Source organism: Xenia sp. Carnegie-2017, unplaced genomic scaffold (genome assembly GCF_021976095.1).
Source record: "Xenia sp. Carnegie-2017 unplaced genomic scaffold, XeniaSp_v1 HiC_scaffold_22, whole genome shotgun sequence".
In the NCBI taxonomy this organism is placed as follows: domain Eukaryota; kingdom Metazoa; phylum Cnidaria; class Anthozoa; order Malacalcyonacea; family Xeniidae; genus Xenia; species Xenia sp. Carnegie-2017.
This window is the reverse complement of record NW_025813485.1, coordinates 2,824,843-2,852,692: the sequence shown is the minus strand read 5'-3', so window position 1 is coordinate 2,852,692 and position 27,850 is coordinate 2,824,843. Positions and strand designations below refer to the sequence as shown.

General features: G+C 32.8%; 1 protein-coding gene across 9 annotated transcripts; it reads left to right on the top strand.

Annotated features, from left to right (window-relative positions):
* Window positions 1-23: 23 nt before the first annotated feature.
* On the top strand, window positions 24-27,513 carry LOC124446734 (isoaspartyl peptidase/L-asparaginase-like). Of its 9 annotated transcripts, none has more exons than XM_046997599.1 (8): window positions 24-95; window positions 1,510-1,634; window positions 2,873-2,997; window positions 3,074-3,224; window positions 3,445-3,774; window positions 3,883-4,055; window positions 4,659-4,737; window positions 14,950-15,210. In XM_046997599.1, exons 2-8 carry the CDS (start codon window positions 1,514-1,516, stop codon window positions 15,087-15,089), a joined length of 1,119 nt encoding a protein of 372 aa, XP_046853555.1. In that variant the 5' UTR covers window positions 24-95; window positions 1,510-1,513; the 3' UTR covers window positions 15,090-15,210. The 9 variants fall into 9 exon arrangements, with proteins under 9 accessions (XP_046853555.1, XP_046853556.1, XP_046853557.1 ...); XM_046997605.1 differs by lacking the exons at window positions 1,510-1,634; window positions 2,873-2,997; window positions 3,074-3,224; ... (1 more) ...; window positions 3,883-4,055; window positions 4,659-4,737 and adding exons at window positions 9,988-10,117; window positions 11,649-11,734; window positions 13,076-13,203; ... (1 more) ...; window positions 13,664-13,993; window positions 14,100-14,272 and having other exon boundaries at window positions 28-95; window positions 14,874-15,210; XM_046997607.1 differs by lacking the exons at window positions 24-95; window positions 1,510-1,634; window positions 2,873-2,997; ... (2 more) ...; window positions 3,883-4,055; window positions 4,659-4,737 and adding exons at window positions 7,121-7,143; window positions 9,988-10,117; window positions 11,649-11,734; ... (2 more) ...; window positions 13,664-13,993; window positions 14,100-14,272 and having other exon boundaries at window positions 14,874-15,210.
* Window positions 27,514-27,850: the final 337 nt, after the last annotated feature.

The window sequence follows — 27,850 nt, the reverse complement described above, 5'->3', positions numbered from 1 at the left end:
ATGTTGCTCTCCTGTAGGAAAATAATTTCATTGAACGATTGAAGTGTATGAGAAACAAACAGATGTTTCAGGCCTATATCGTTATAACAAGGAAGGTACGTACAGTTGTACATGTATTGAAGGAAAACAATTCATCTGCAAGTTGAACAAGTTTATGTAATAAGGTTATCACATTTTCCGTTGTATGCCACACATAAACGATTATAAAGATGAAATATATTAATTATTGACTTGCTTAATTTGACAAAATTAAGTATCTGTCAAAGAGGCTTCTAAATTTCCAGGATTGACATCAACTTTTTCTGCAACTGAACATCTAACTAATTTATGACATTATTTGAGAATTAAAAAGTTGCATATTACTGTTCCATTCCAAGAATTCCATTCTTGTCATGAAAAATTTTATCCTGCGTCATCAGTGTAAGAAACTCGTCGATATCGTATATAGAAGGAGTCAATTCTTGTGGATTTTATTGGTGTTACAAAAAATGATTAATGTTGCTGTTCTTAAATAAATTCTCATATCTCTAATATTTTGGAATAAAATGAAGGCTTACGTTAGTTAGGTAACTTTTGAGGTAAGTTTGAGGAGCCTATAGTTGTTGGTTGCTATTTCTTAAATTTGACATCGTATGATAGAGTTTCGACTAAAGATAATTTTGATGTTACAGTGTCGATGGGTTAATGCAAGATAAAGTTTTGCGTCTCCCATAAACAGTTTTTTATTCACAACATTTCTTATAGCAAACACCGACCTTAAGAAAACTTATGTCTGATGGTTTATGCTGAGATAGTTTTAGGTTTGAGATTTCTCGTGATAATTTGACACAGTTTTCTTGTTTCTTTTGCATGCCAAAGCTGTAAAATGTTTTTGATTCATTCCTCTGCAAATATTATAGGACCTTGAACGTCATCAGATTTACAAATGGTTGCATGTTCTGTCTTCAGAAATGTTCAATCATTAGCACAAGTTTCACTAGAACGTTATATGGCGGGTGGGTGAGGGGGTGGAGTAGGTGTATATTTATATATTAAGTTGCGCCTGACTGTCATTTGAAAGCCAATTTTACTTTAAAAATAAATCAGTAGGGCACAGCTAAATACATGAATATACACACCTCAAGTAGCTTTCTAGTTACGCCTTTGATCATTGATCAACACATGGTAAATATATTACAGTAAACCCAAGTCCTGAAATAATGCGACAGAGTCTTAATTTTCTAAAAAGAGCTTCATCAAAGCCTTGTGATCTTTTTTTAATTGCGTTGTGGTAACCTTGATGCTTGTAATGTTGTGAAGTTGTTGCATTTTTTTTATGAAAAATCTATGTTAGTCTCAGCTTGTTTTCTTTCCTGACTAAAAACGTGTATTGGATAAACTTCTCTTTGGAGTTAAATTTCATCATCGCTAACCTTCGTATTTTTCTCATTAAATTGATTAATAACCTGGCTTTCGGAATTCCTAACTTGCATAGATGGACAGTACAGTAAATTTTTCTTATATTTTTAGCATCATGGGAAATTGTATAAGTACCAAACGTGGTCAAAAAGAAGGCGCCAGTACCAGTAATGATCAAAAGAAAGATGCTGGTGATTATGGTGCTGATAAAGATCAAAATGTTAATGATAATCAAGGTGCCGATAATTTGTCATCGAATGTTCTCCTTGAAGTGTCTGAGATTGAGAAATCATTTTTATGCTGGTCCTAACTTCGGCTGAAAATATACACAAAAAAAATTGGGCTACATATTGTGTCATTACCAAAAGTTCCATACAATTTCATAAATCTTCCAGCACCCGTATTACATATATATGTATGTACCGTACATCCTGTGTCTCAAGTGCAGGAATCACCATTTTACTATGGTGATAGTAAAATGGAGTCACCATTTTACATGTTCAAAATCAAAAATAACTTTGACTCTGAAGATGACTACCGCTAAGGTTGTCGAAACGTCAGTCAACAACAACAAAAACAGTCCTTCTCAGGACTATATCAACCTGGACGATCTACATTTACAAACATGTAACGATACTCCCGGGTTCAAACCATTTACAATAAAAGTTTCTCCGGATTTTATAAATAATTTTATTGAGCTTTCGACTCGTTTCTTCAAGCCTTCATTATAATGAAGAAGTTAACCCATGGCAACGCATTTCACTCCATCCAATCACATTAATCCACCCGCTAATCCAATTAGACGCTCTAAGCGTCTACAAGGTAAAAGCAACTGTAAATAGATAACTTCATCATTCTGATGAAGGCTCGAAGCAACGAGTCAAAAGCTCATTAAAATTATTTATAAAATCCGGAAAAACTTTTATTTTTAAAAACAAAATAATGCCTGGATTACCAAACTTTAAACGTTTGAAAATTGGTAATCCAGGCATTTAATATATAAAAAAATTTTCTCAGGATTGCTGTGAAAATTATTTTATTGAGCTTTCAACTCGTTGCTTCGAGCCTTCATCAGAATGAGGAAATTATCTATTTACAGTTGCTTTTACCTTGTAGACGCTTAGAGCGTCTAATTGGATTAGCGGTGGATTAATGTGATTGGATGATGTGGAATGCGTTGTCATGGGTATTGCCGTATTGTGATTATGATTGGTGTTAATATTATTAGAGTGTAATGTTGTAGTTTTGGTGTTGTTTGTAGTTTTTTCCTTTTTTCTTTAGTTATATATATATATATATATATATGCAAACATTTTTCCGTGATCACTCACTGTAAAAACAATAAATGTCTAAAGAAATGACCAATGATGATGTTTTGAAGTTTGCATAGCAAGAGTATCACTTGCGGGCTGGCTATGACACTGCCCAGCACTAAAATAAGATTCTGAATTTAATAATGGGTGAATTTTTTAAGATTTCGATGGGTCCCCAGCCATCATTGTCATGGGAGGAGTTTATAGCACACGTCTAAGTAAACATATAAGTGAATGTTGTAAAACACTAAAAGAGTCAGCCAGAGAGGGATATAAAATCTTAATGGTACGTAACTGGTTTATAAAACATTAGAATTTTCATTAACTGCATTCAACAATATTATTATTTTTTATTACCTTAGAATGATGGCACTGCTGTTGATGCTGTTGAAAAGGCAGTTAGTATTTTAGAGGACTGTGACTTATTCATGATAGGTCGTGGATCTCCGTTGAACAGTGAAGGAGAAGTTGAATGTGATGCAATGATTATGGACGGGGACACTTTAAAAACAGGTTTGAATGAAGATACTTAAACTTTTGAAATAAAACCACTATGTATTTCATGTTACAAACTGTGTTGTAATGGTGCAAACAAGAAACATGCTATATCAGATTTTTATACAACCAACACCTTATGATAGTATTTAACAATAAATATGATAAAACTTAGTATTCTCTTCAGAGTCAGTCATTAAATAAGAAAGATTTGTGATAAAATTTGTGTTTATTGTAGGTGTAGTAATTTCTGGTCGACATTTCAAAAATCCAGTTTGTCTTTCTCGAAAAATTATGGAAGAAACGCCACACTGTGCTCTCAGTGGTGATGGTGCTTTGAATTTTGCTTTGAGTAAAGGTTTTCCTTGTTGCTCGCCAAATGAATTGATAAATAAACAAAAACGTCTTCCTCCTGAATATTTCGAGGCATATGTTAAATTTTTTTACAACGGAGGTCCTTTTCCTGATATCTCCCCTGATATTTATCCTGAAGAGGCTTTCACTTGCGATACTGCATGTGCTGTTGCAATTGATAGACATGGCAAGTTGGCATGTGCCTCGTCAACAGGTAATGACTAAATACACAGGTCATATTTATAGCCAAAACATCATACATAAATTCAGTCAAATATCGTCATCGGCATTTCATCATATTCACAATCAATCATTATTTTAGGAGGCATTGCTGGCAAACTTAAAGGTCGTGTTAGTGACACTGCATTAGTTGGTTGTGGTGGATATGCAAATGAAAAAGGAGCAGCTGCAGCAACTGGTCAGGGAGAGAAATTGATAAAATTTAACTTCGCTAAACAAATTGTAATTGAAATAGAAAATGAAAAAAGTGTCCAGGTAATGCAAAATATCATTCATTTTAGTTTTCTATGTTTTCTTGTGTAGTATTGTACGCATTATTGACTCGTTTATATACGATTTATCTTTGCTTTTTGCTAAGTTCCATGAGACTAATGATGTAGAGAAAAATAGTGTGATTTTCTCTCGGAACTGTACAAGTCCATTCAATTTTTATTAATTGAGAAGTGAAAATGATTTGATGCTATGACTTCGCCAGTTTTCTTTTGAATACACAATTGCTATTGTTTTTTCACACAAATAAAGTTACTTTACCCTGCAAAGCCTCATTAAATTTCAAAGCTCAGTGATCTTTCTAACCTCTAAACAGGCTTTAGTTTGTTGTAGCTAAATTGCCTACCAAAATGTTCGACATGGATCATTTAGTTTAGATTACACTGTAACCAATCTCGCTCTAAACTCTAAATTAAAAACTTATTTCTTCTCTCCGACAATCCATCTGTTTTAACATGCAAAAGAAATTATTTAAGTCTTGAGCAATATCTTTCTCAATTCATAATATTAAATTTTCAACAATCCATATTCAATCAATTTTCAAATCTTCTTTTTTTTAAACTTTGTTTGATTATATTTTTACTAAAGGAAGCTGTACAGAGTGCTGTGGATTTGCTTAAAAAAAGCAAACTTGACGGATGCGCAGGAGGAATTGCCATCGACAGACATGGAAATATTGGAAAGGCATTTCAAAATGACTTCATGCCTTGGGTTAGCATCAAAAATGATGAAATGAAATATGGGTTGAAAAAGGATAAAGAAGGAAACTATCCTTTTGAATCTATTGAGAACAATGGCGTTTAATTTATGATTTTGTACTACATTTCCTTAATATTCATTCACAATCATGCATTGTTTAACTTTAATTAACATTCGAAACTAAACATTCACAATTTACTACTTAAATATATTCGCATGAAAAAAATGACATTTTATTGTTTACATATCATTCTCACAATTTAGTAAAATGCTAAAAATGTCGTGTTGAAAAAGTAAAATTGGTTCTAGCTGTTAAATAATCTGTATCACATGAAGTGTTTCCTTGCGCGTACGGACCAAATATTTTTAGGGGGGGGTGGTTGGAACATTTTTAATTTTAAATGACCTAATTTTCTCAACTTTCCAGCAAAAATGCCCGACTGGCTTTGTTTACTCCCTACCCCCGCCCAATACTGTGTTGCATTGTTTCTTTTGTTTATCGCTCGAGTTCTACCAAGTTTTTATGAAAGGATTACACGTGAGATATCACGTGTAATCTTACAACGACACCCATTCATTGTACAACACAGTTGACGTCATCGTGACATGTTCTGATGAAGTTTCTAATACCACTATGGAAATTTATAACTAAATAAGGTTTAGAGCATGATTACGTGTGCTCTATGGGAGTTAGAATCCTGAGCATTAGAAATTTGAATGTTTATCTCATGAAATACTCCAATAGGACACAAGTCATCATGCTCTAACCACCGTAAAACATGTCCTAAGCCTCAAGGGTATTAATTTTCAATTACGTGTGCTACTCAAACTGTCTTCAAATCATAAGAATGTATATATGTGAGCTAGGCTTTGAAACTGGAGACATGTTATGGTTCACAAGCAACTGGATAAAACACGTCAAGTTTGAATATTTACAAGCAATGTACAAGGCAGCTTACATCGAAACCGAAGGAATTAGGAGATTCTTAAATCATTGTGGAAAGGAGGCTGACATGTGCAATAACTATCTTCGAAACTGGGCATTTTGATCTAAAGAAATAATGTCATGGACTGGTCTTTGAAGCTATTTTATTTGATGTAACTAAAAGCAAATTTCTACTCTGGTAAATTCAGTTTCAAGTTCCAACTTCTCTTCAACATGCTTCTCCAGGTGACGTTTCAATCCAAAGGGAACTAATGTATAGAAGGTAAGAAAGAAATAGTTGCTACCACTACGAATACGCAAGACACAAAACTTAACTTGTTTTCGAACATTGAGAAACAAGTAGTTCGTTTTATTTCAAGTTTTGTCGCTATCTCAATGCTTAATCACAATGTTAATCCCATGGGTGCATATTGCACAAATTTCGCTGTTAGAAACTATGTTAAATTCCCAAGAGCAGTTGAAATTCTGTGCTTGTATTAAAGATAAATGCACATAGCTGACATTCATGAGCGTAGCATGTAATGATTAGCCATTGACGTTTTAGCAATTCACTCGTTTCTATAAATGTCACCTCCTTTACAACACCTGTATTGCAAATCACCTTTTTAAGTAAGTTTTGGTCAATCATTATCATTAGTTTTATGATCCAATTGGCTTTTTTGATGTAAGCCACACGCCACAGCAAGCTCGTATTTACATAAAATAATTCTTCAAGTCATCCATCTTCTATGGAATGCGTTTCATTCTTGGAAGTAATAAAAACCCATCTTATGTTGTTTTTTAGTAATGTAGTAAGGTTATATTATTGACATGCGTCATTCATCCACTTGTGCAGTAATATATGAGTAATATAGCCAAATGTATTATGTATGACGCTGTTTTGAGTAAGAATTTTACATGGTGGTATCAACTTTCAATGCAGTGCTTTCGTCGTTTGGTTATGATTTTGAACGTCGGTTTCTGTGCTATGATATTGAACATTATGGGAGGGATATTGATCGTTTTGTTATAAAGAATGGTAAATAGCTGTCGTGTTGGTTTGTGAAGTGCATTAGACCTGACTTTACAACATGAATTACAGGACTGTTACGTTGCGCTGAAACATAACTAAAACAGAACTTTTTACCAAAAACCACCGGAGAAATAAATTTCACATTCAGTCATAGAAAACCGAATAACTCGTATAAGAAAAAAACTTCACTAGACTGAGACAAATAGAACATTTGCATGAGTTTTGTGCATGTTTGATTCAGTAGTTTGATATTTCTGCCAATATTTTCACAAACGTTGTTTTTTCTTATTGATGAATAAAACAGAGTACTATTTATTGTAATTCTATTTACCACTAACACTAAGCGGAGTCACACGAGAGGACTAGGCCTCTGTCTATATCACAAATGGTTAACTATCACAAGAGCTTTGTGGAGGGTTAGTTAAAACTTAATTTTTAAAACTTAATTTTGTGCATGTAACTCCTTCCAGGGCCGTTGCAAAGTGATCACAATGGGGTGTGGGGGTGTTGAATGTCAAATTGCCGAGTGGCAACATCGTAATATGCCGATATATTGGAAAGACATGAACATCAAAAAACGCATTTCATTTTATTTCATTGCTCAACTTGCATAAACAAGTGTCCTAAATAAAAGGTTTATCATTTATCAAGGCTATTATGCAAATCCTCGTAACCACGCAGACGACAAACTACAGTAAAAGTTGCCAGATAATATTAGAACGAGACTTCAGTGAAAGATTAACGGAAAGAAAAGGTACAAACTTTATAATATGAAAGGAAAACTCGCAAGTCAGTCAGATAGCAAACAATTTTCTGGATTTCTTACACAAAAATTACGTCCTGTTGAATCCAAATAGGGAGCAATTATGTTACGGTCGACAGCCAGCGCAAAATCAAAATAACCAACTTTTGATCAAAATGTTTATGGTTACAAACTTACAATGTCATGTTTAAAAATAATTCTTTGGGGTACACATCTCATTTTGTCATTTTCATCTCAAATTGTTCTTTCTATTAAAATGTGAACACTTAATTTTTTTCCTGAATATTTGCTGGGTTTTACAAAATACGCAAAAAATCAAACCAGTGCTGGTACATTAATTTCTTGTTAAATATTGAACTCATAAAAATTTCTCTTTCCACAACTATATAGCTGCTCTAGAAAAGTGACACTTCAAAGAATACCATTGTAAATTTTTAATCAGTTCACGAGATATAAAGGTATGCTTTACCACTAGCATTTTGCTAGATCCAATAAAAACACACGCAGATAACTCTTCTTGGCTCAATCATAGCTATATTCTCAAGATATAGAAATTTATCTGCCAACAGAGAAAAAAAACTCGCAAGCTTCAAGTTTGTGCCATAGTGTCGATGTCTTATTTCTTGTAATTTGCTTCTGTTCTTGTTCAGAGCAGTAAAATTTGTAAAATTATTTTAATAGTCAGCCAGTAGGTATATACAAACCATCAGAATTATCTACGGGAAGCCCACAGGAAATGCATATTCATCAACTCGTTATATAATTCAATAGTGTATCGATAATAATGTTGTGTCTATATGCATGTATTATATCAATGATAAAGATTCCTTCAAGTCTATTTTACCCCATTAACTTGCAAAAAAAAATTAGGATTGACGCAACATTTGACAAGATCTTCTCTCACTGTTGTCCATTTAAAGAGAAATATTTTGTTCTTAGCTTCACCAAGCATTTGAAAATGATCCAACTCTCTTTTATTTTTTGTTATATTTTTATAATTTAGCTATCTTTAACTAACTTTTTCTTTTTTAAAGACCACCGACCAATTCAATGCAAGGTCTGCATTTTTCACAAGAAATAGTCAAAACTACCAACTAACGGATAACAGATTTTATGCAGCTAATCATGGCTTGCCATGCTGCGGGCAACAAAATAGATTTTTAGCTCGTTGTGATATTTTGAATATAATATTAAAGTTCATAATGTATTTTTCCCTAATCTGCCACTGTTCATATCATGTGATGTCTGGTGAATGTTTCACCGCAAGCTCGCGGGTATTTAGAATACAAGGACACGTGAGAGTTACTAGGATTCTCATAGTAGGGAGGTTACCGACTGCCGAATTTGGGTGCAAATAAGCTATTTGAAATCTGAAAGGCAAAGAAAATTGTTAAGCGACCCCCATAGCCCTTCTTGTTATGCCGTTCTAGTGTTATGTGATCTTTGCAATTTAACGTATGTCAATTAACCTATAGGTGCCGTCTGTCTTAACGTGTTTTGTTTTTCCACAGTGGTTATACCGGCGAGTCAGATTTTATATAAAGATGGATAGAAATAAATGAATTATATTTTGTTTTCTTCCAAAGGAAGAAAATATTACAAACAGACATATGCCGGGATTTCTATTTTGTTTAACAAAGTAAAAGCTTTTAAAACCGTAACAAGTCTCGATTTGGATTGCGATTTTTGTGAAAAAACGAATTTAAATCGCTCTTGCAGATTCAAAGAAATCAAATCCACCCTAAACGAACTTCAATGAACTCAAAAGTTCCATCGATGTTTATAGTTTATATTTCTATATAAGTTAAAGCCATCAGCATGAGGGCTGAATAAAATATTTCAAAATATGAAATGGTATTTGCATGTTGCTCTCCTGCAGGAGAATAATTTCATTGAACGATTGAAGTGTATGAGGAACAAACAGATGTTTCAGGTCTATATCGTTATAACAAGGAAGGTACGTACAGTTGTACATGTATTGAAGGAAAGCAATTCATCTGCAAGTTGAACAAGTTTATGTAATAAGGTTATCACATTTTCCGTTGTATGCCACACATCAGTGATTATAAAGATGAAATATATTAATTATTGACTTGCTTAATTTGACAAAGTTTTTAATCACAAGATTTCTTATAGCAAACACCGACCTTAAAAAACTTATATCTGATGGATTTATGCTGAGACAGTTTTAGGTTTGAGATTCTCGTGATAATTTGAAAACCGATGTTACGACTGTCAAACGTAACGTTTGCTCAGGAATGTTAAACGTTTGAGTTCATAAACTGGTAAAGCAACTGTCTAAACTTTTAGATTAGTTTCAATTCAGCTGTTCAAAACTATGATAAATTCCGATACAACAAAGAGTTGTATTTTTAAATCTGTTCAAGGGAAAGCCATCTGCCATCAGCATAGCATGATATCTGCGTGAAATGTGATGTTTTCAATGTGCTCACTGAAAAGTGCAAAACGATTTAAAGTATTTCAACTTAACCCACAGGAGAGTAAATTCATTTGGCAGTCAGTAAAATAAGATCAACAGACAGAACAGAAGCTCCTTTTCCATCTCGTTCAAACAAGAAAGAAACGTACAGTTCCTTTCAGTCAGTACAATACGGAAATCAAGAAAGGTACGTACAGTCGTACAATCAGGAAACCAATCAATTACACACTTCAAACAAGTTTATATTATATACTAACGTTTATCACAGGCTCCTAAACCATTATACAACACATTAATTATTGTAAAATAAAAATATAGTATAACTGTTGACTTGACTATGATTTGTTGCTAAAATATCTGCTGAAGAAAACTTTCGAAAGTCATTTAAGCAAGAGTTTCGAAGAGCAGCGTCGATTCTCGTTTGCTAACTGATTTCGGTTATAATATATCGAAATAAGAAACTGATACAATCGCTTTATTCCAGAAATTACACTCTTTTTTGGCAAAATTTTATCTTGGTCAGTGATTACTGTAGTCAGAATCATTGCAGTCCGTCTACTGGAAGAATTTCGGTAGTTTGATCTTAAAAACTTTAATTAGCCTCAGGGTAGGACACTGAGGAGCGAACGGGTGCTGATTTTTTTATCTCACGAATAAATAGTCTTTCGTAAAATATTTGTAATTTTCCTCTCTGTTTGACAATATTTACCTTTGATTTTGTCAGAAATTTTTGATAGTAAACGAGAGGGCGAGAATTACCGATAACAGTGTCACATGACATGTCTGCGCATGTGTAGCAAATCAGTAATTAATGTGAATGGCAAATGATCGCAAGAATCGTTTTATAAAAACTAATTTTGGACATTGGACTCCGTTACAGATTATTATCTTTGAATGCCTAACGCATTTGTCTCTAAGCTACTTAGTGTTAATCATGGAGTCAAATTGGATTTTCAAATACTCTGATTAATTCTAACAGATTTCAAACGCGTATTTATATTAATTAAGGGGTGTTTAAAATGCAAAATATTCAAATTTCTAAAGACGCATTTTTGTTAAAAATTTTCAGGTTCTAATCGCCTATTACCGGGCTAGGCCGGCTCATATGAACAGGCTCTAATATTTAAAATGGCGTCAATCGTGATTACATGTCTCTGAATGCCTAATTATAAGACGATAGATATCAATATTGTTGCCAATGAGGTGCCAGGGGAAACGGATTCTCAATATAAATATCCAGACACATTCGACCTCATGATCCACGAAAGCCTCCTCATCTCCAAACTAAAACCTTCACTTAACACCCAAGGCAGCTCCATCCCTCTTTTCTAGTCTCAACACCTCACCCTAACAATACATCACACTTACATCACACAATACATCACATCACACTTACACATTCACAGTAACCTGATACCTCAAACTATGTAAAAAGCTCTATATATATCTATATTCTTGTTAACTTCCTAATTAGTATGAAGATGTCTTGAGTAAAAACAAAACGTCACTCTCTTAATAAATTTCATAAAAAGAAATTGTTTATGACTATGTTTAAAATTATTTGTTGGGCTCTAATATTTATATTGAGAAGATCTTGATATTTTTTATTTAATTATAAAGCTATAAGAAAAAACACACATTTTCTTTTTCAAAGATCGTTTAGGAGTAAATTTGTAAAGTAAAATAATTTCTGCGTACAATATTTTCTCTTTACATAGTTGGCCTTGTCTCTGAACTTTTCTAAAGAAAGCACGAGCAAAAAAAAAACAAGAAAAACGTTTGTTCAATATTTTTAAAAAAATGGGTAAGTACAAACGACTTTATTGTCATTAAGGTGTTGATTATAATCTTGAACTATTTAAATGACAGATGTGAGCAATAAATACATTAGATTTCAGAATATACAGTTTTTTAAGTATGTTAATGCTTTGTTTTTTTTAGAACGATGTTGCATGACTATAAAAATACACTGAAAATATAATGTCTCTGTATAATATGGCGTGTAAAGATTAGCAAGACTCAGTGGCGTAGCTAGGAAAAATAGTCACTCCCGCCAATCCATCTCGCGCCGGAGGCGCGACCCCACTAGGGGGGTCCGGGGGCATGCTCCCCCGGAAAATTTTGAAATCCAGAGCCTTGGAAACAGCATTTCCTGCGATTTCGAGGGCGAATTATTTGTTGTACAATAATTTATAAAAACCCATTTTTGTTAGCTGCATTCTTAATGTGGCAATCGTTGAAACTGCAACTAGTTAAAAAGGTACTAAAGTCTTGGCAAGACTTACAAATTCTAATGTGTATTCTTTAGTTCTTATCAATTGATAAAGCAATTTAACTCTAATACTGCACTTGTGAAAGTACAAGAGCATGTCGATTGCAAATACAAAAGAAGCTTGACTCTCTGATTAATCTGTGCCAAAAATTATTTCACTAAATAAACAGTGCTGAAAAATTATATGACGGTCTTGCGGATGTTACGAAAAAATGTTTAGAACCTCTCGTGTTATAGTTAGGTGCCAATAATCTATTGCAATTTAAAAATTCTACTTATGTAAAAATTTTACTATGATACTTAGATAGCCGAGAATATTAAGGAGTTTATAAATCGAAAGAATTTTTACAAACATTGAAACACATTGAGTAAAATAAAACATCAAAATTGTGTGAAATATGCGAAATTAGTTCTCTGGAGAAAACTTAACGCACAGTTATCATTTTGAATTCTAAAAATCTCTAAGTGTGAAACGCAGTTATGTATATCAAGATACTTTTCATGACTCTTCAAAGAATGCTCCACTAGAGGTGTCTGTGGGTGAGGGATTATATTTTGCTGCTCTCATCAAGAAATAATCACATAACATAAAACAATTTTAGTCGACCCAAATACAGAGTAAAATTTTGATAAGTTGTCTTAGTATCAATTATCAATTTTCTCAAATGTGGTAAGAAAAAAGTGCGCACGGGATATTTCTCCTAAACTAAGACAAAAAGGAAAAACTTTACTAGGGGATATGCATGAACCAGGACAAAATTTACTTTTTGCATATTCATCTATGTCATCAGCAAGCAACATCATTCAAACAATTTTATAAATCGCTCAACTTTAAAGTGACGCATCAAATTTAATAATGGGTAATTTTTTAAGATTCCGATAGAGCCCTCGCAATTATTGTCATGGGAGGAGTCTATAGCAACCATATTAAAGAACATATCAGTAATGAATACCTTGAAAAACTGAAAGAATCAGCCAGAGAGGGATATGCAGTCTTAACGGTAAGTAACTCGTTTGAAAAATTTTGTCAGAATTTTCATTGACTGCATTTAACATTATGATTATTTTTATCACCTCAGAATGGTGGCACTGCTGTTGATGCTGTTGAAAAGGCAGTTAGTATTTTAGAGAGCAGTGACTTATTCATGGTAGGTCGTGGATCTCCATTGAACAGTGAAGGAGAAGTTGAATGTGATGCAATGATTATGAATGGAGACACTTTAGATACAGGTTAAAATCCATTTGTGATACTTTAACTTTGAATTTTTTTGATGACAAATAAAACCAGAATGTATTTCCCGGTGCATCTTCATTAGAAATTGGCAAACATGATACATGCTGTTTACATTTTCTACAAAGCATTCAGATATCATTCGAGAATAAATATAAATAAACTTGATACTCTTAAAATTGTGAGAAATCAGTGTGAAAAGCTTTTTAATTCTTTTCTGTTTACTGTAGGTGCTGTAATTTCTGGTCGAAATTTCAAAAATCCAGTTTTTGTTGCTCGAAAAATAATGGAAAAAACACAGCATTGTGCTCTTAGTGGTGATGGTGCTCTGAAATTTGCTCAAAATAATGGATTGGATTGGTGCGAACCGAATGAATTGTTAAATAGACAGAAAGTTCTTCCTCCTGAATATTTCAAAGACTATGCAAAATATTTTATGGAAGAAGGACCTTTTCCTGCTGATGCGCCTGATTTTGGACCTGAAGAAACTGACACTTGCGATTGTGCAGGTGCTGTTGCGATTGATAGAGATGGGAAGTTGGCATGTGCCACGTCAACAGGTAATAACTAAATATACAGGTCATATTTATATAATAAGAAATCATACATGAATTCAGTTCTGCATCTTCTACATGTCATCATATTTATAATTAATCATTATTTTAGGAGGTATTGCCGGCCAACTTAAAGGTCGTATAAGTGACACTGCATTAGTTGGTTGTGGAGGATATGCAAATGAAAAAGGAGCAGCTGCAGTAAATGGTCTTGGAGAGAAATTGATAAAATTGAACCTTGCAAGACAAGTTGTAATTGAAATAGAAAATGAAAATAGTGCCCAGGTAATGCAAAATATCACTTATTTTAGTTTTCTATGTTTTCTTGAAGAGTATTGTACGCATTATTGACTCGTTTATATACGATTTATCTTCTCTTTTTGCTAAGTTCCATGAGACTAATGATGTAGAGAAAAATAGTGTGATTTTCTCTCGGAACTGTACAAGTCCATTCCATTTTTATTAATTGAGAAGTGCAAATGATTTGATTCTATGATTTCACCAGTTTTCTTTTGAATAAACAATTGCTATTGTGTTTTCACGCAAAAAAGTTACTTTACCCTGCAAAGCCTCATTAAATTTCAAAGCTCAGTGATCTTTTTAACCTGTAAACAGGCTTTAGTTTGTTGTAGCTAAATTGCCTACAAAATAATCGACACGGACCATTTAGTTTAGATTACACTGTAACCAATCTCACTCCAAACTCTAAATTAAAAACTTATTTCTTCTCTCCGACAATCCATCTGTTTTAACATGCAAAAGAAATTATTTCAGTCTTGAGCAATATCTTTCTCAATTTATAATATTACATTTTCAACTATCTAGATTCAACCAATTTTCAAATCTTCTTTTTTTTTAATTTTGTTTGATTACGTTTTCACTAAAGGAAGCTGTACAGAGTGCTGTGAACTTAGTTCAACAAAGACAAAATGGACTCGCTGGAGGAATTGCCATCGACAGACATGGAAATATTGGAAAGGCATTTAAAAATGACCTCATGCCTTGGGTTAGCATCAAAAATGATGAAATGAAATTGGGGTTGAAAAGGGATGATGAAGGAAACTATCCTTTTGAAATTATTGAAAACAATGGCAACAACTAATTTATGATTTTGTACTACATTTCTTCAATATTCATTCACAATCATGCACTGTTGAACTTTAGCATATGAAACTAAATATTCACAATTTACTACTTAAATATATTTGCATGAAAAAAAATAACGTTATTGTTTACACATCATTTTATTGTTTACACATCATTCCCACAATTTAGTAAAATGCTAAAAATGTTGTGTTGAAACAGAAAAAGTTGGTTTTAGCTGTTAATTAATCTGCATCACATGAAGTGTTTCCTTGGGCGTACAGGCCAAATATTTTTAGGGGGGTGATTAGAACATTCGAAATTTTAAATGACCAAATTTACTCAACTTTCCAGCAAGTAATGCCCGACAGGCTTGGTTTACCTCCTTCCTCCCCCGCCCAGTACTGTGTTTCATTGTTTCTTTTGTTTATCGCTCGAGTTCTACCAATTTTTTATGAAGGGATTACACGTGAGATATCACGTATAATCTTACAACGACACCCATTCATTGTACAACACAGTTGACGTGCATCGTGACATGATTCTGATGAAGTTTCTAATACCACTATTGTGATTTGTAACTAAATAAGGCTTAGAGCATGATTGCGTGTGTTCTATGGGATTTAGAATCCTGAGCATTTGATAGAAGTTTGAATGTTTATCTCATGAGGGACTCCAAAAGGACACAAGTGATCATGCTCTAACCATCGTAGAACATGTCCTAAACGTCAAGGGTGTCAATTTTCAATTACGTGTACTACTCAAACTGTCTTCAAATCATTAGAATGTATATATGTGAGCCAGGCTTTGAAACTGGAGACATGTTATGGTTCACAAGCAATTGGATTAAACACGTCAAGTTTAAATATTTACAAGCAATGTACAAGGCAGCTTACATCGAAACCGAAGGAATTAGGAGATTCTTAAATCATTGTGGAAAGGAGGCTGACATGTGCAATAACTATCTTCGAAACTGGGCATTTGATCAAAAGAAATAATGTAATGGACTGTTCTTTTAAGCTATTTTGTTAGATGTAACAAAAAGCAAATTTCTACTCTGGTAAATTCAGTTTCAAGTTCCAACTGCTCTTCAACATGCTTCTCCAGGTGACGTTTTAATCCAAAGGAAACTAATGTATAGAAGATAAGCAAGAAATAGTTGCTACCACTACGAATACGCAAAACACAAAGCTTCACTTGTTTTCGAACATTGAGAAACAAGTAGTTCGTTTTATTTCAAGTTTTGTCTCTATCTCAATGCTTAATCACAATGTTAATCCCATGGGTGCATATTGCACAAATTTCGCTGTTAGAAACTATGTTAAATTCCCAAGAGCAGTTGAACTTCTGTGCTTTTATTAAAGATACATGCACATAGCTGACATTCATGAGCGTAGCATATAATGATTAGCCATTGACGTTTAGCAATTCACTCGTTTCTATAAATGTCACCTCTTTTACAACACCTGTATTGCAAATCACCTTTTTAAGTAAGTTTTTGTCAATCATTATCATTAGTTTTATGATCCAATTGGCTTTTTTGATGTAAGCCACACGCCACAGCAAGCTGGTATTTGCATAAATATAATTCTTCAAGTCATTTATCTTCTATGGAATGCGTTCAGTCTTAGAAGTAATAAAAACCCACCTTATGTTAATTTTTAGTAATGTAGTAAGGTTATATTATTGACATGCGTCTTTCATCCACTTGTGCAGTAATATATGAGTAATAAAGCCAAATGTATTATGTATGACGCTGATTTGACTAAAAATTTTACATGGTGGTATCAACTTTCATTGTAGTGCTTTCGTCGTTTGGTTATGATTTTGAACGTCGGTTTATGTGCTATGATATTGAACATTATGGGAGGAATATTGATCGTTTTGTTATAAAGAATGGTAAATAGCTGTCGTGTTGGTTTGTGAAGTGCATTGTAGACCAGACTTTTTTAACATGAATTACAAGACTGTTACGTCGTGCCGAAATATAACTAAAACAGAATTTTTTACCAAAAATCACCGGAGAAATAAATTTCACATTCAGTCATAGAAAACCGAATAAGTCATATAAGAAAAAAAACTTGACTAGACTGAGACAAATAGAAACACTTGCATGAGTTTTGTGCATTTTTGACTCAGTGGTTTGATATTTCTGCCAATATTTTCACAAACATTGTTTTTTCTTAATGATGAATAAACAGAGTAGTAATTATTGAAATTCTATTTACCACTAACACTAAGCGGAGTCACACGAGAGGACTAGGCCTCTGTCTATATCTTAAATGGTTAACTATCACAAGAGCTTTTTGGAGGGTTGGTTGAAACTTAATTTTTAAAACTTAATTTTGTTCATGTAACTCTTTCCAGGACCGTTGCAAAGTGATCACAATGGGCGGTGTGGGGGTGTTGAATGTCAAATTGCCGAGTGGCAACATCGTAATATGCCGATATATTGGAAAGACATGAACATCAAAAAGCGCATTTCATTTTGTTTCATTGCTCAACTTGCATAAAAAAGTGTCCTAAATAAAAGGTTTATCATTTATAAAGGCTATTATGCAAATCCATGTAACCATGCAGATGACAAACCACAGTACAAGCTGCCAGATAATATTGGAACGAGACTTCAGTGAAAGATTAACGGAAGGAAAAGGTACGAACTTTATAATATGAAAGGAAAACTCGCAAGTCAGTCAGATAGCAAACAGTTTTCTGGATTTCTTACACAAAAATTACATCCTGTTGAATCCAAATAGGGAGCAATTATGTTACGGTCGACAGCCAGCGCAAAATCAAAATAACCCACTTTTGATCAAAATGTTTATGGTGACAAATTTACAATGTCATGTTTAAAAATAATTATTTAGATTTGCCAATAAAAATACAATAGCTTACTCAGACATCTAGACAAAGTTTAAATTTGTGTATTTGACTTCTCAATGTGGGTAGTTAGTATAAAGTTTTTAATCATTTATATCTTCCTGCCGATTTTGTTTTACAAATTTGCCAACATTTGCCGACTAACCAAAATTATTGTGTGTGTGTGGGGGGTTAATTTTTTCCCTGAATATTTGCTGGGTCTTACAAAATAGGCAAAATATCAAACCAGTACTGGTACATTAATTTCTTGGTAAATATTGAACTCATAAAAATTTCTTTTTCCATGTCTATATAGCTGCTTTCGAAAAGTGACACTTCAAAGAATACCATTGTCAATTTTTAATCAGTTCACGAGGTATAAAGGTATGCTTTACCACTAGCATTTTGCTAGATCCAATAAAAACACACGCAGATAACTCTTCTTGGCTCAATCACAGCTATATTCTCAAGATATAGAAATTTATCTGCCAACAGAGAAAAAAAACTCACAAGCTTCAAGTTTGTGCCATAGTGTCGATGTCTTATTTCTTGTAATTTGTTTCTGTTTTTCTTCAGAGCAGTAAAATTTGTAAAATTATTTTAATAGTCAGCCAATAGGTATATACAAACCATCAGAATTATCTACGGGAAGCCCGCATGAAATGCATATTCATCAGCTCTCTGTATAATTCAATAGTATATCGATATAATGTTGTGTCTATATGCATGTATTATACCAACGATAAAGATTCCTTCAAGTCTATTTAACCCCATAAACTTGCAAAAAAAATTAGGATTGACTCAACATTTGACAAGATCTTCTCTCACTGTTGTCCATTTAAAAAGAAATATTTTGTTCATAGCTTCACCAAGCATTTGAAAATAATCCAACTCTTTTTTATTTTCCGTTATATTTTTATGATATAGCTATCTTTAACTACCTTTTTTATTTACATTCAGAGATCACCGACCAATTCAATGCAAGGTCTGCATTTTTCACACCAAATAGTCAAAATTACCAACTAACGGATAACAGATTTTATGCAGCTAATCATGGCTTGCCATACTGCGGGCAATTTAAAATAGTATTTTTAGCTCGTCGTGATATTTTGAATATAATATTAAAGTTCATAATATATTTTTCCTACCCCTAATTTGCCACTGTTCATATCATGTGATGTCTGGTGAATGTTTTACCGCAAGCTCGCAGGTATTTAGAATACAAGGGCACGTGAGAGTTACTAGGATTCTCATAGTAGGGAGAGGTTACCGACCGCCTAAGTTGGGTGCAAATAAGCTATTTGAAACCTGAAAGGCAAAAGAAAATTGTTAAGCGACCCCCATAGCCCTCTTTGTTATGCGGTTCCAGTGTGATATGATCTTTGCAATTTAACGTATGTCAATTAACCTATAGGTGCCGTCTGTCTTAACGTGTTTTGTTTTTCCACAGTGGTTATACCGGAGTGTCAGATTTTATCCGAAAATGGATAGAAATAAATGAATTATATTTTTGTTCTTTCCAAAGGAAGAAAATATTACAGACATATACCGCTAGAATTTCTATTTTTGTTTAACAAAGTAATAGTTTTTAAAACCGTAACAAGTTATTTGTTACTCGATTTGGATAGCGACTTTTGTGAAAAACGAATTTTAAATCGCTCTTGGAGATTCAAAGAAATCAAATCCACCCTAAACGAACTTCAATGAACTCAAAAGCTCCATCGATGTTTATAGTTTATATTTTTATATAAGTTAAAGCGATCAGCATGAGGGCTGAATAAAATATTTCAAAATATTAAATGGTATTTGCATGTTGCTCTCCTGCAGGAAAATAATTTCATTGAACGATTGAAGTGTATGAGGAACAAACAGATGTTTCAGGTCTATATCGTTATAACAAGGAAGGTACGTACAGTTGTACATGTATTGAAGGAAAACAATTCATCTGCAAGTTGAACAAGTTTATGTAATAAGGTTATCACATTTTCCGTTGTATGCCACACATCAGTGATTATAAAGATGAAATATATTAATTATTGACTTGCTTAATTTGACAAAATTAAATATCTGCTAAAGAGGCTTCTAAATTTCCAGGATTGACATCAACTTTTTTCTGCAACTGAACATCTAACTAATTTATGACATTATTTAAGAATTAAGAAAGTTACATATTGCTGTTCCATTCCAAGAATTCCATTCTTGTCATGCAAAATTTTATCTTGCGTGATTAGTGTAATAAAACTCGTCGATATCGTATATAGAATACAAAAACTTTTGGGAAGCATGCCGCTAGTCCTTGAATAAGTTGAATTTCAGTTGTTTAAGTTCTCATTATGCAATTGCTTCATACTTGGTCATAGTTGCTTCATGCTTGGTCGTCAACTAACATCGAATTTGTCAAATCACTCCATCTTATCTCAGAGTAAAACCAAATTTTCGCCTCCTATAAATAAGTATTTTCTTTTTAAATAAACATTTTGAAGGAGTCAAACCGTGTGGATTTTGTTGGTGTTACAAAAGAATTATTAACGTTGCTGTTCTTAAATAAATTCTCATATCTCTAATATTTTGGAATAAAATAAAGGCTTACGTTAGTTAGGTATTTTTTGAGGTAAGTTTCAGGAACCTATAGTTGTTGGTTGCTTTTTCTTAATTTTGACATCGTATGATAGAGTTTCGACCGAAGATAATTTTGATAAAGTAAATGGTTTGAGCCCGGGAGTATGGTTACATGTTTGTAGATGTATATCGTCCAGGTCAGTATAGTCCTGAGAAGGACTGTTTTTGTTGTTGTCGATAACTTTAGCGGTAGTCATTTTCAGAGTCAAATGAGGAGTAAACGTCAGGTTAGCCGTATTTGTCTCAGAACTATATTATAAGAAAAATAATCAACTCTTATTTTGAAATTTCCTCTTATTTTGAATAAATCCAAAAAGGCATCATTCGCACTCAATAAAAAGTATGTTATTGTATGAAAGTAAAACCATGATAGCTATGTTAAATATGTAGTTTTTAAGTGGGTTCAGTGAGCAATATGAATATATGTTAACTCTAGCTGCAGGAGAGTAATTTTATTAGACAGCAAGTGAATTGACAGCAACACACACAACATCCTTATTCTTGCTCCAACAAGGAAGGTACGTAAAGTCCGTCACACTTACTGATCAATTATACACAAGTTGAACAAGTTTATAAAACAAATTTTTGAACAATTTCTTTGTATACTACATGTTTATCAGTAAGGATGCAATACAATAATTATTAACTGAAATAATTTGATTCAACCAAATATCTTTACGATAATTTTCTTTTTGGAGTTTCGAAGACCAACGTCCATTTTTCATCTGTATTTTTCTTAATTCATTTTTTGGAGAATAAGAAATTTTTATAATTGCTCCATTCCAGAAATACCATTCCTGTCTTGCAAAATTTTATTCGGTTCAATAAAGTCGTAAACTGAAACCTGAATTTTACAAAAAGACTGAAATAATCGATCTCATAGAAGAAACTTTTCCTTCTATCAATTTAAATATTTTTTTGATGCTTGATAAATGTGTATGTCTGTGTAAAGTTTTGATTGCAATTCTACTGACCACTCGAGAGGACTGCGCACTGTTTGTATCACAAATGGTTACCTATCACAAGAACTTTGTGTAGTGTAGGTTAAAACTTAATTTTTAAAACTTAATTTTGTGCAAATGATTGCTTCGTTTCAGACTGATTCGTAGAATAATTTCTTACTTCTAGTTTTATGAAATTGACGTCTTGTTTGAGAAGGTTGCAAACTAGCGCGCGAGCTTTACGAAAGAAATCATTTTCAAACCTTCTCAACGAGTGCACAATAAGAATTGTGTAAAAGAACCAACCATGAAGCAATCTTTATATGATACGAGTATTAAATGGTAGATTACGTAGTTATTTAAATTTGTTGCTCAAGTGTAGACGCAATTCCAACGTTTCAAACAATCATATAACTTACATTTTAAAAAACAACACATGTGAATTTTTCATTGTGACAAAATGTTTTTCCCATCATTTCTTTCTTAATTATATGAAACGCAATCCCTCTTACGAAAGAACTAGATTCCTTTTCTCCCGTTGTATGTTTTTTCTTGCCAACAGAAATGGAATAAATTCTCTTAGATATTAATTAAGTTGCTTGAAGAAAATATTCTCTCGATGCTTTGAAAGTTTGAACTTCATGTTTCGACGATAAAATTAACTGAAGAAGTCAAATGTCCTGCAGTTTTTTTATCATTTTTATTACATTTGTGATGAATTTGCTTAGGATTGTTTTTCGGGAAAATTACGACGCCATTGATGAATAAAATTAGATAAAATTGATTTTGTTTTCTTAATTTTAACGTTGTCCACAATGGGCGGTAAAATTGTATGTTTAATCAACATTTCGTATAAAATTGTAAAATAATCAAATATAATACAACATTGAATTTGATTCCGTCTTAATTTAATCTTTTATAAATTTACTTAATTACTGATTTCATGGTCATAAACTGGTAAAGCAACTGTCTAAACTTTTAAATTAGTTTCAATTCAACATTTCAAAACAATGATAAATTCCGTTACAACAAAGAGTTGTATTTTTAATTCTGTTCAAGGGAAAGCCATCTGCCATCAGCATAGCATGATATCTGTGTGAAATGTGTTGTTTTCAATGTGCTCACTGAAAAGTGCAAAACGATTTAAAGTATTTCAACTTAACCCACAGGAGAGTAAATTCATTTGGCAGTCAGTAAAATAAGATCAACAGACAGAACAGAAGCTCCTTTTCCATCTCGTTCAAACAAGAAAGAAACGTACAGTTCCTTTCAGTCAGTACAATACGGAAATCAAGAAAGGTACGTACAGCCGTACAATCAGGAAACCAACCAATTACACTTCAAACCAGTTTATATTATATATTAACGTTTATCACAGGTTCCTAAACAATTATACAACACATTAATTATTGTAAAATTAAAATATAGTATAACTGTTGACTTGACTATGATTTGTTACAAAAATATCTGCTGAAGAAAACTTTCGAAAGTCTTTTAAGCAAGAGTTTCGGATAGCCGCGTCAATTCTTCTTTGCCAACTGATTTCGGTTAATATATATCAAAATAAGAAACTGATATAATCGCTTCATTCCAGAAATTACAATCCTGTTTGGCAAAATTTTATCTTGGTCAAAGAATACTGTAGTCAGAAACATTGCAGTCCGTCTACTGGAAGAATTTCGGTAGTTTGATCATAAAAACTTTAATTAGCCTCAGGGTAGAACACTGAGGAACGAAGGGGTGCTGAATGTTTTTGTCTCACGAATAAATAGTGTTTCGTAACATATTTGTAATTTTGCTCACTGTTTGTGAATGTTGACCTTTGATGTTGTCAGAAATTTTTGATAGTAAACGAGAGGGCGAGACCTATCGATAACAGTGTCACATGACATGTCTGCGCATGCGTAGCAAGTCAGTAATTAATGTGAATGGCAAATGATCGCAAGAATCGTTTTATAAAAACTAATTTTGAACATTGGACTCCGTTACAGATTGTTAAATATATATTATCTTTGTCTCTAAGCTAAGTAGTGTTGATCATGGAGTCAAATTTGCTTTTCAAATACTCTGATTAATTCTAACAGATTTCAAACGCGTTTTTTAATTAATTAAGGGGTGTTTAAAATGCAAAATACTCAAATTTCTAAAGAAGACACATTTTTGTTAAAGATTTTCAGTTTCTACTCGCTACTACCGGGCTAGCCTGGCTCATATGAACAGGCCCTAAAATTTAAAATGGCGTCAATCGTGATTACATGTCTCTGAATGCGTAATTATAAGACGATAGATACTTGCAATTTAAGAAAATTGTCATATATAATATTTTTTACTTCATTTTAAAGCTATAAGAAAAAATATAAATTTTCTTTTTCAAAGACCGTTTAGGAGTAAATTTGTAAAGTAATATAATTTTTTCTCTTTACATAGTTGGTCTTGTCTCTGAACTTTTCTAAAGAAAGCACGAGCAAAAAATAAACAAGAAAAACGTTTGTTCAATATTTTTAACATAATGGGTAAGTACAAACGACCTTATTGTCATTAAGGTGTTGATTATAATCTTGAACTACTTAAAAGACCGATGTGAGCAATAAATATATTAGATTTCAGACAATACAGTTTTTTAAGTATGTCAATTTATTTAAAGGACAGATGTGAGCAATAAATCCATTAGATTTCAGAATATAGATTTTTTTTAAGTATGTTAATGCTTATTTTTTTTAGAACGATGTTGCATGACTATAAAAATACACTGAAAATATAATGTCTCGGTATAATATGGCGTGTAAAGTTTAGCAAGACTTACAAATTCTAATGTGTATTTTTTAGTTCTTATCAATTGATAGAGCAATTTAACTCTAATACTGCATTTGTGAAAGTACAAGAGCATGTCGATTGCAAATACATAAGAAGCTCGACTCTCTGATTAATCTGTGCCAAAAATTATTTCACTAAATAAACAGTGCTGAAAAATTACATGACGGCCTTGCGGATGTTTGGAAAAAATGTTTAGAACCTCTCGTGTTATTGTTAGCTGCCAATAATCTATTGCAATATAAAAATTCTACGCATGTAAGCTACCTATATTTAATGATACTTAGATAGCCACGAATATTAAGGAGTTTATAAATAGAAAGAATTTTTACAAACAGTGAAACACATTGTGTATAAGAAAATATCAAAATTGTGTGAAATATGCAAAATTAGTTCTCTGGAGAAAACTTAACGCACAGTTATCATTTTGAATTCTAAAATGTCTAAGTGTGACACGCAGTTATGTACATCAAGATATTTTCCATGATTCTTCAAAGAATGCTCCACTAGAGGTGTCTGAGAGTGAGGGATTATTTTTTGCTGCTCTCATCAAGAAATAATCACAAAACATAAAACAATTTTAGTCAACCCAAATACAGAGTAAAATTTTGATAAGTTCTCGTAGTATTAATTATCAATTTTCTCAAATGTGGTAAGAAAAAAGTGCGCACGGGACAATTCAACTTTTATTTCTCCTACACTAAGACAAAAAGGAAAAACTTTACTATGGGATATGCATGAATCAGGCAAAATTTACTTTTTGCATATTCATCTTTGTCATCAGCATACAACATCATCCATACAATTTTATAAATTTCTAAGCTTTAAAGTGACGCATCAAATTTAATGATGGGTAATTTTTTTAAGTTTTCGATGGAGCCCCGCAATCATTGTTATGGGAGGAGTCTATAGCAACCATATTAAAGAAAATATCAGTAATGAATACCTTGAAAAACTGAAAGAATCAGCCAGAGAGGGATATGCAGTTTTAAGGGTAAGTAACTCGTTTGAAAAATTTCGTCATAATTTTTATTAACTGCATTTAACATTATGATTATTTTTATCACCTCAGAATGGTGGCACTGCTGTTGATGCTGTTGAAAAAGCAGTTAAAATTTTAGAGAGCAGTGACTTATTCATGATAGGTCGTGGATCTCCATTGAACAGTGAAGGAGAAGTTGAATGTGATGCAATGATTATGGACGGGTACACCTTAAAAACAGGTTTGAATCTATATGAAGACACTTTAACTTTGGATTTTGCCACGAAAACTAAAACCACTATGTACTTCATGTTATAAACTGTGTTGTAATGGTGCAAACAAGACACATGCTATATTTGAATTTTATACAATCAACACCTTATGATAGTATTTAACAATAAATATGATAAAACGTAGTATTCTCTTCAGAGTCAGTCATTAAATAAGAAGATTTGTGATAAAATTTTTGTTTACTGTAGGTGCAGTAATTTCTGGTCGATATTTCAAAAATCCAGTTTGCCTTTCTCGAAAAATTATGGAAGAATCGTCACACTGTGCTCTCAGTGGTGATGGTGCTTTGCATTTTGCTTTGAGTAAAGGTTTTCCTTGTTGCTCACCAAATGAATTGATAAATGGACAGAGACGTCTTCCTCCTGAATATTTCGATCATTATGTGAGCTATTTTATGGAGGGAGGACCTTTTCCTGCTGATGCGCCTGAAATTAGACCTGAAAAAACTGACACTTGCGATACTGCAGGTGCTGTTGCGATTGATAAAGATGGCAAGTTGGCATGTGCAACGTCAACAGGTAATGACTAAATATACAGGTCATATTTATATAAAAAATCATACATGAATTCAGTTCTACATTGTTATCTGCATGTCATCATATTCATAATTAATCATTATTTTAGGAGGTATTGCCGGCAAACTTAAAGGTCGTGTTAGTGACACTGCATTAGTTGGTTGTGGTGGATATGCAAATGATAAAGGAGCAGCTGCAGCAACTGGTCCTGGAGAGAAATTGATAAGATTGAACTTTACAAGACAAGTTGTAATTGAAATGGAAGCAGGAAGTGCCCAAGTAATGCAAAATATTAAAAATTGTTTTCATTGTTTCGCTGTATTGTATTTTATATATTATTGAATTTTTTGTGTAAGGTTATGAAACTTATGACGTGGACAAAGATTGTGTGATTTATCAAGTCCATTCAATTTTATCAACTGATACGTTCAACTTATTTAATTATATGATTTAGTCAAGTTTTTTTTCAACACTTTTCTTGACAAAAATTCAAGTCGCTTTGCATTCGAAAGTTTACTGATTTTTCTCACCACCGTGCAAATAGACTTTGTTTTGTTGTAAAGAGCATGCCTCAAACTCTTAATCTACAAGAAATCAACTTATAGATAAAAGAATATCAAGCCCATACTCAATCATGTTTTTGTTTAAGAAAATGTTGCTGTCGATTAATACGTGTACACGGCAGAACATTTGATTGCACTGAACATGCAATCTCAAGCTCTACTCTAAATTAAAAACTTATTTTCCCAACTGTTTTGTCGCTTCTCAAATCTCAACGAAATTCCTTTAACAAACAATTCCTCTTTTTTTAACATTTTAAGTCTTAAAAATATCTTTGTCGATTCCTAACATTTCTACCACAGTGTTCAAAGACTGGTCAACTGCTGTTTTTTTTGATATCGTGATAAAACACCGTCCAATAAGAAATTTATAAAATTAAATTTCAACAATACAGTTTTAACCGATACCCATATTCCCTTTTTTGTTTTAACTTTTGCTTATTTTTTTCATAAAAGGAAGCTGTACAGAGTGCTGTGAATTTAGTTCAAGAAAGACTTGACGGACGCGCAGGAGGAATTGCCATTGACAGACATGGAAATATTGGAAAGGCATTTAAAAATGACCTCATGCCTTGGGTTAGCATCAAAAATGATGAAATGAAATTTGGGTTGGAAAAGGATGAAGAAGGAAACTATCCTTTTGAAGTTATTGAAAACAATGGCAACAACTAATTTATGATTTTGTACTACAGTTCTTCAATATTCATTCACAATCATGCATTGTTTAAATTTAATTAATATTCGAAACTAAATATTCACAATTTACAACTTAAATATATTCGCATAAAAAAAATGACATTTTATTGTTTACATATCATTCTTACAATTTAGTAAAATGCTAAAAATGTCGTGTTGAAACAGAAAACTTGGTTTTAGCTGTTAAATAATTTGTATCACATGAAGTGTTTCCTTGGGCGTACGGACCAAATATTTTTAGGGGGTGGGGGTTGTTGGAACATTTTTAATTTTAAATGACCTAATTTTCCAGCAAAAAATGCCCGACTGCCTTTGTTTACACCCTACCCCCGCCCAGTACTGTGTTTCATTTTTCCTTTTGTTTATCGCTCCAGTTCTACCAAGTTTTTATGAAAGGCTTACACGTGACATATCACGTGTAATCTTACAACGACACCCATTCATTGTACAACACAGTTGACGTCATCGTGACATGATTTTGATGAAGTTTCTAATACCACTATGGA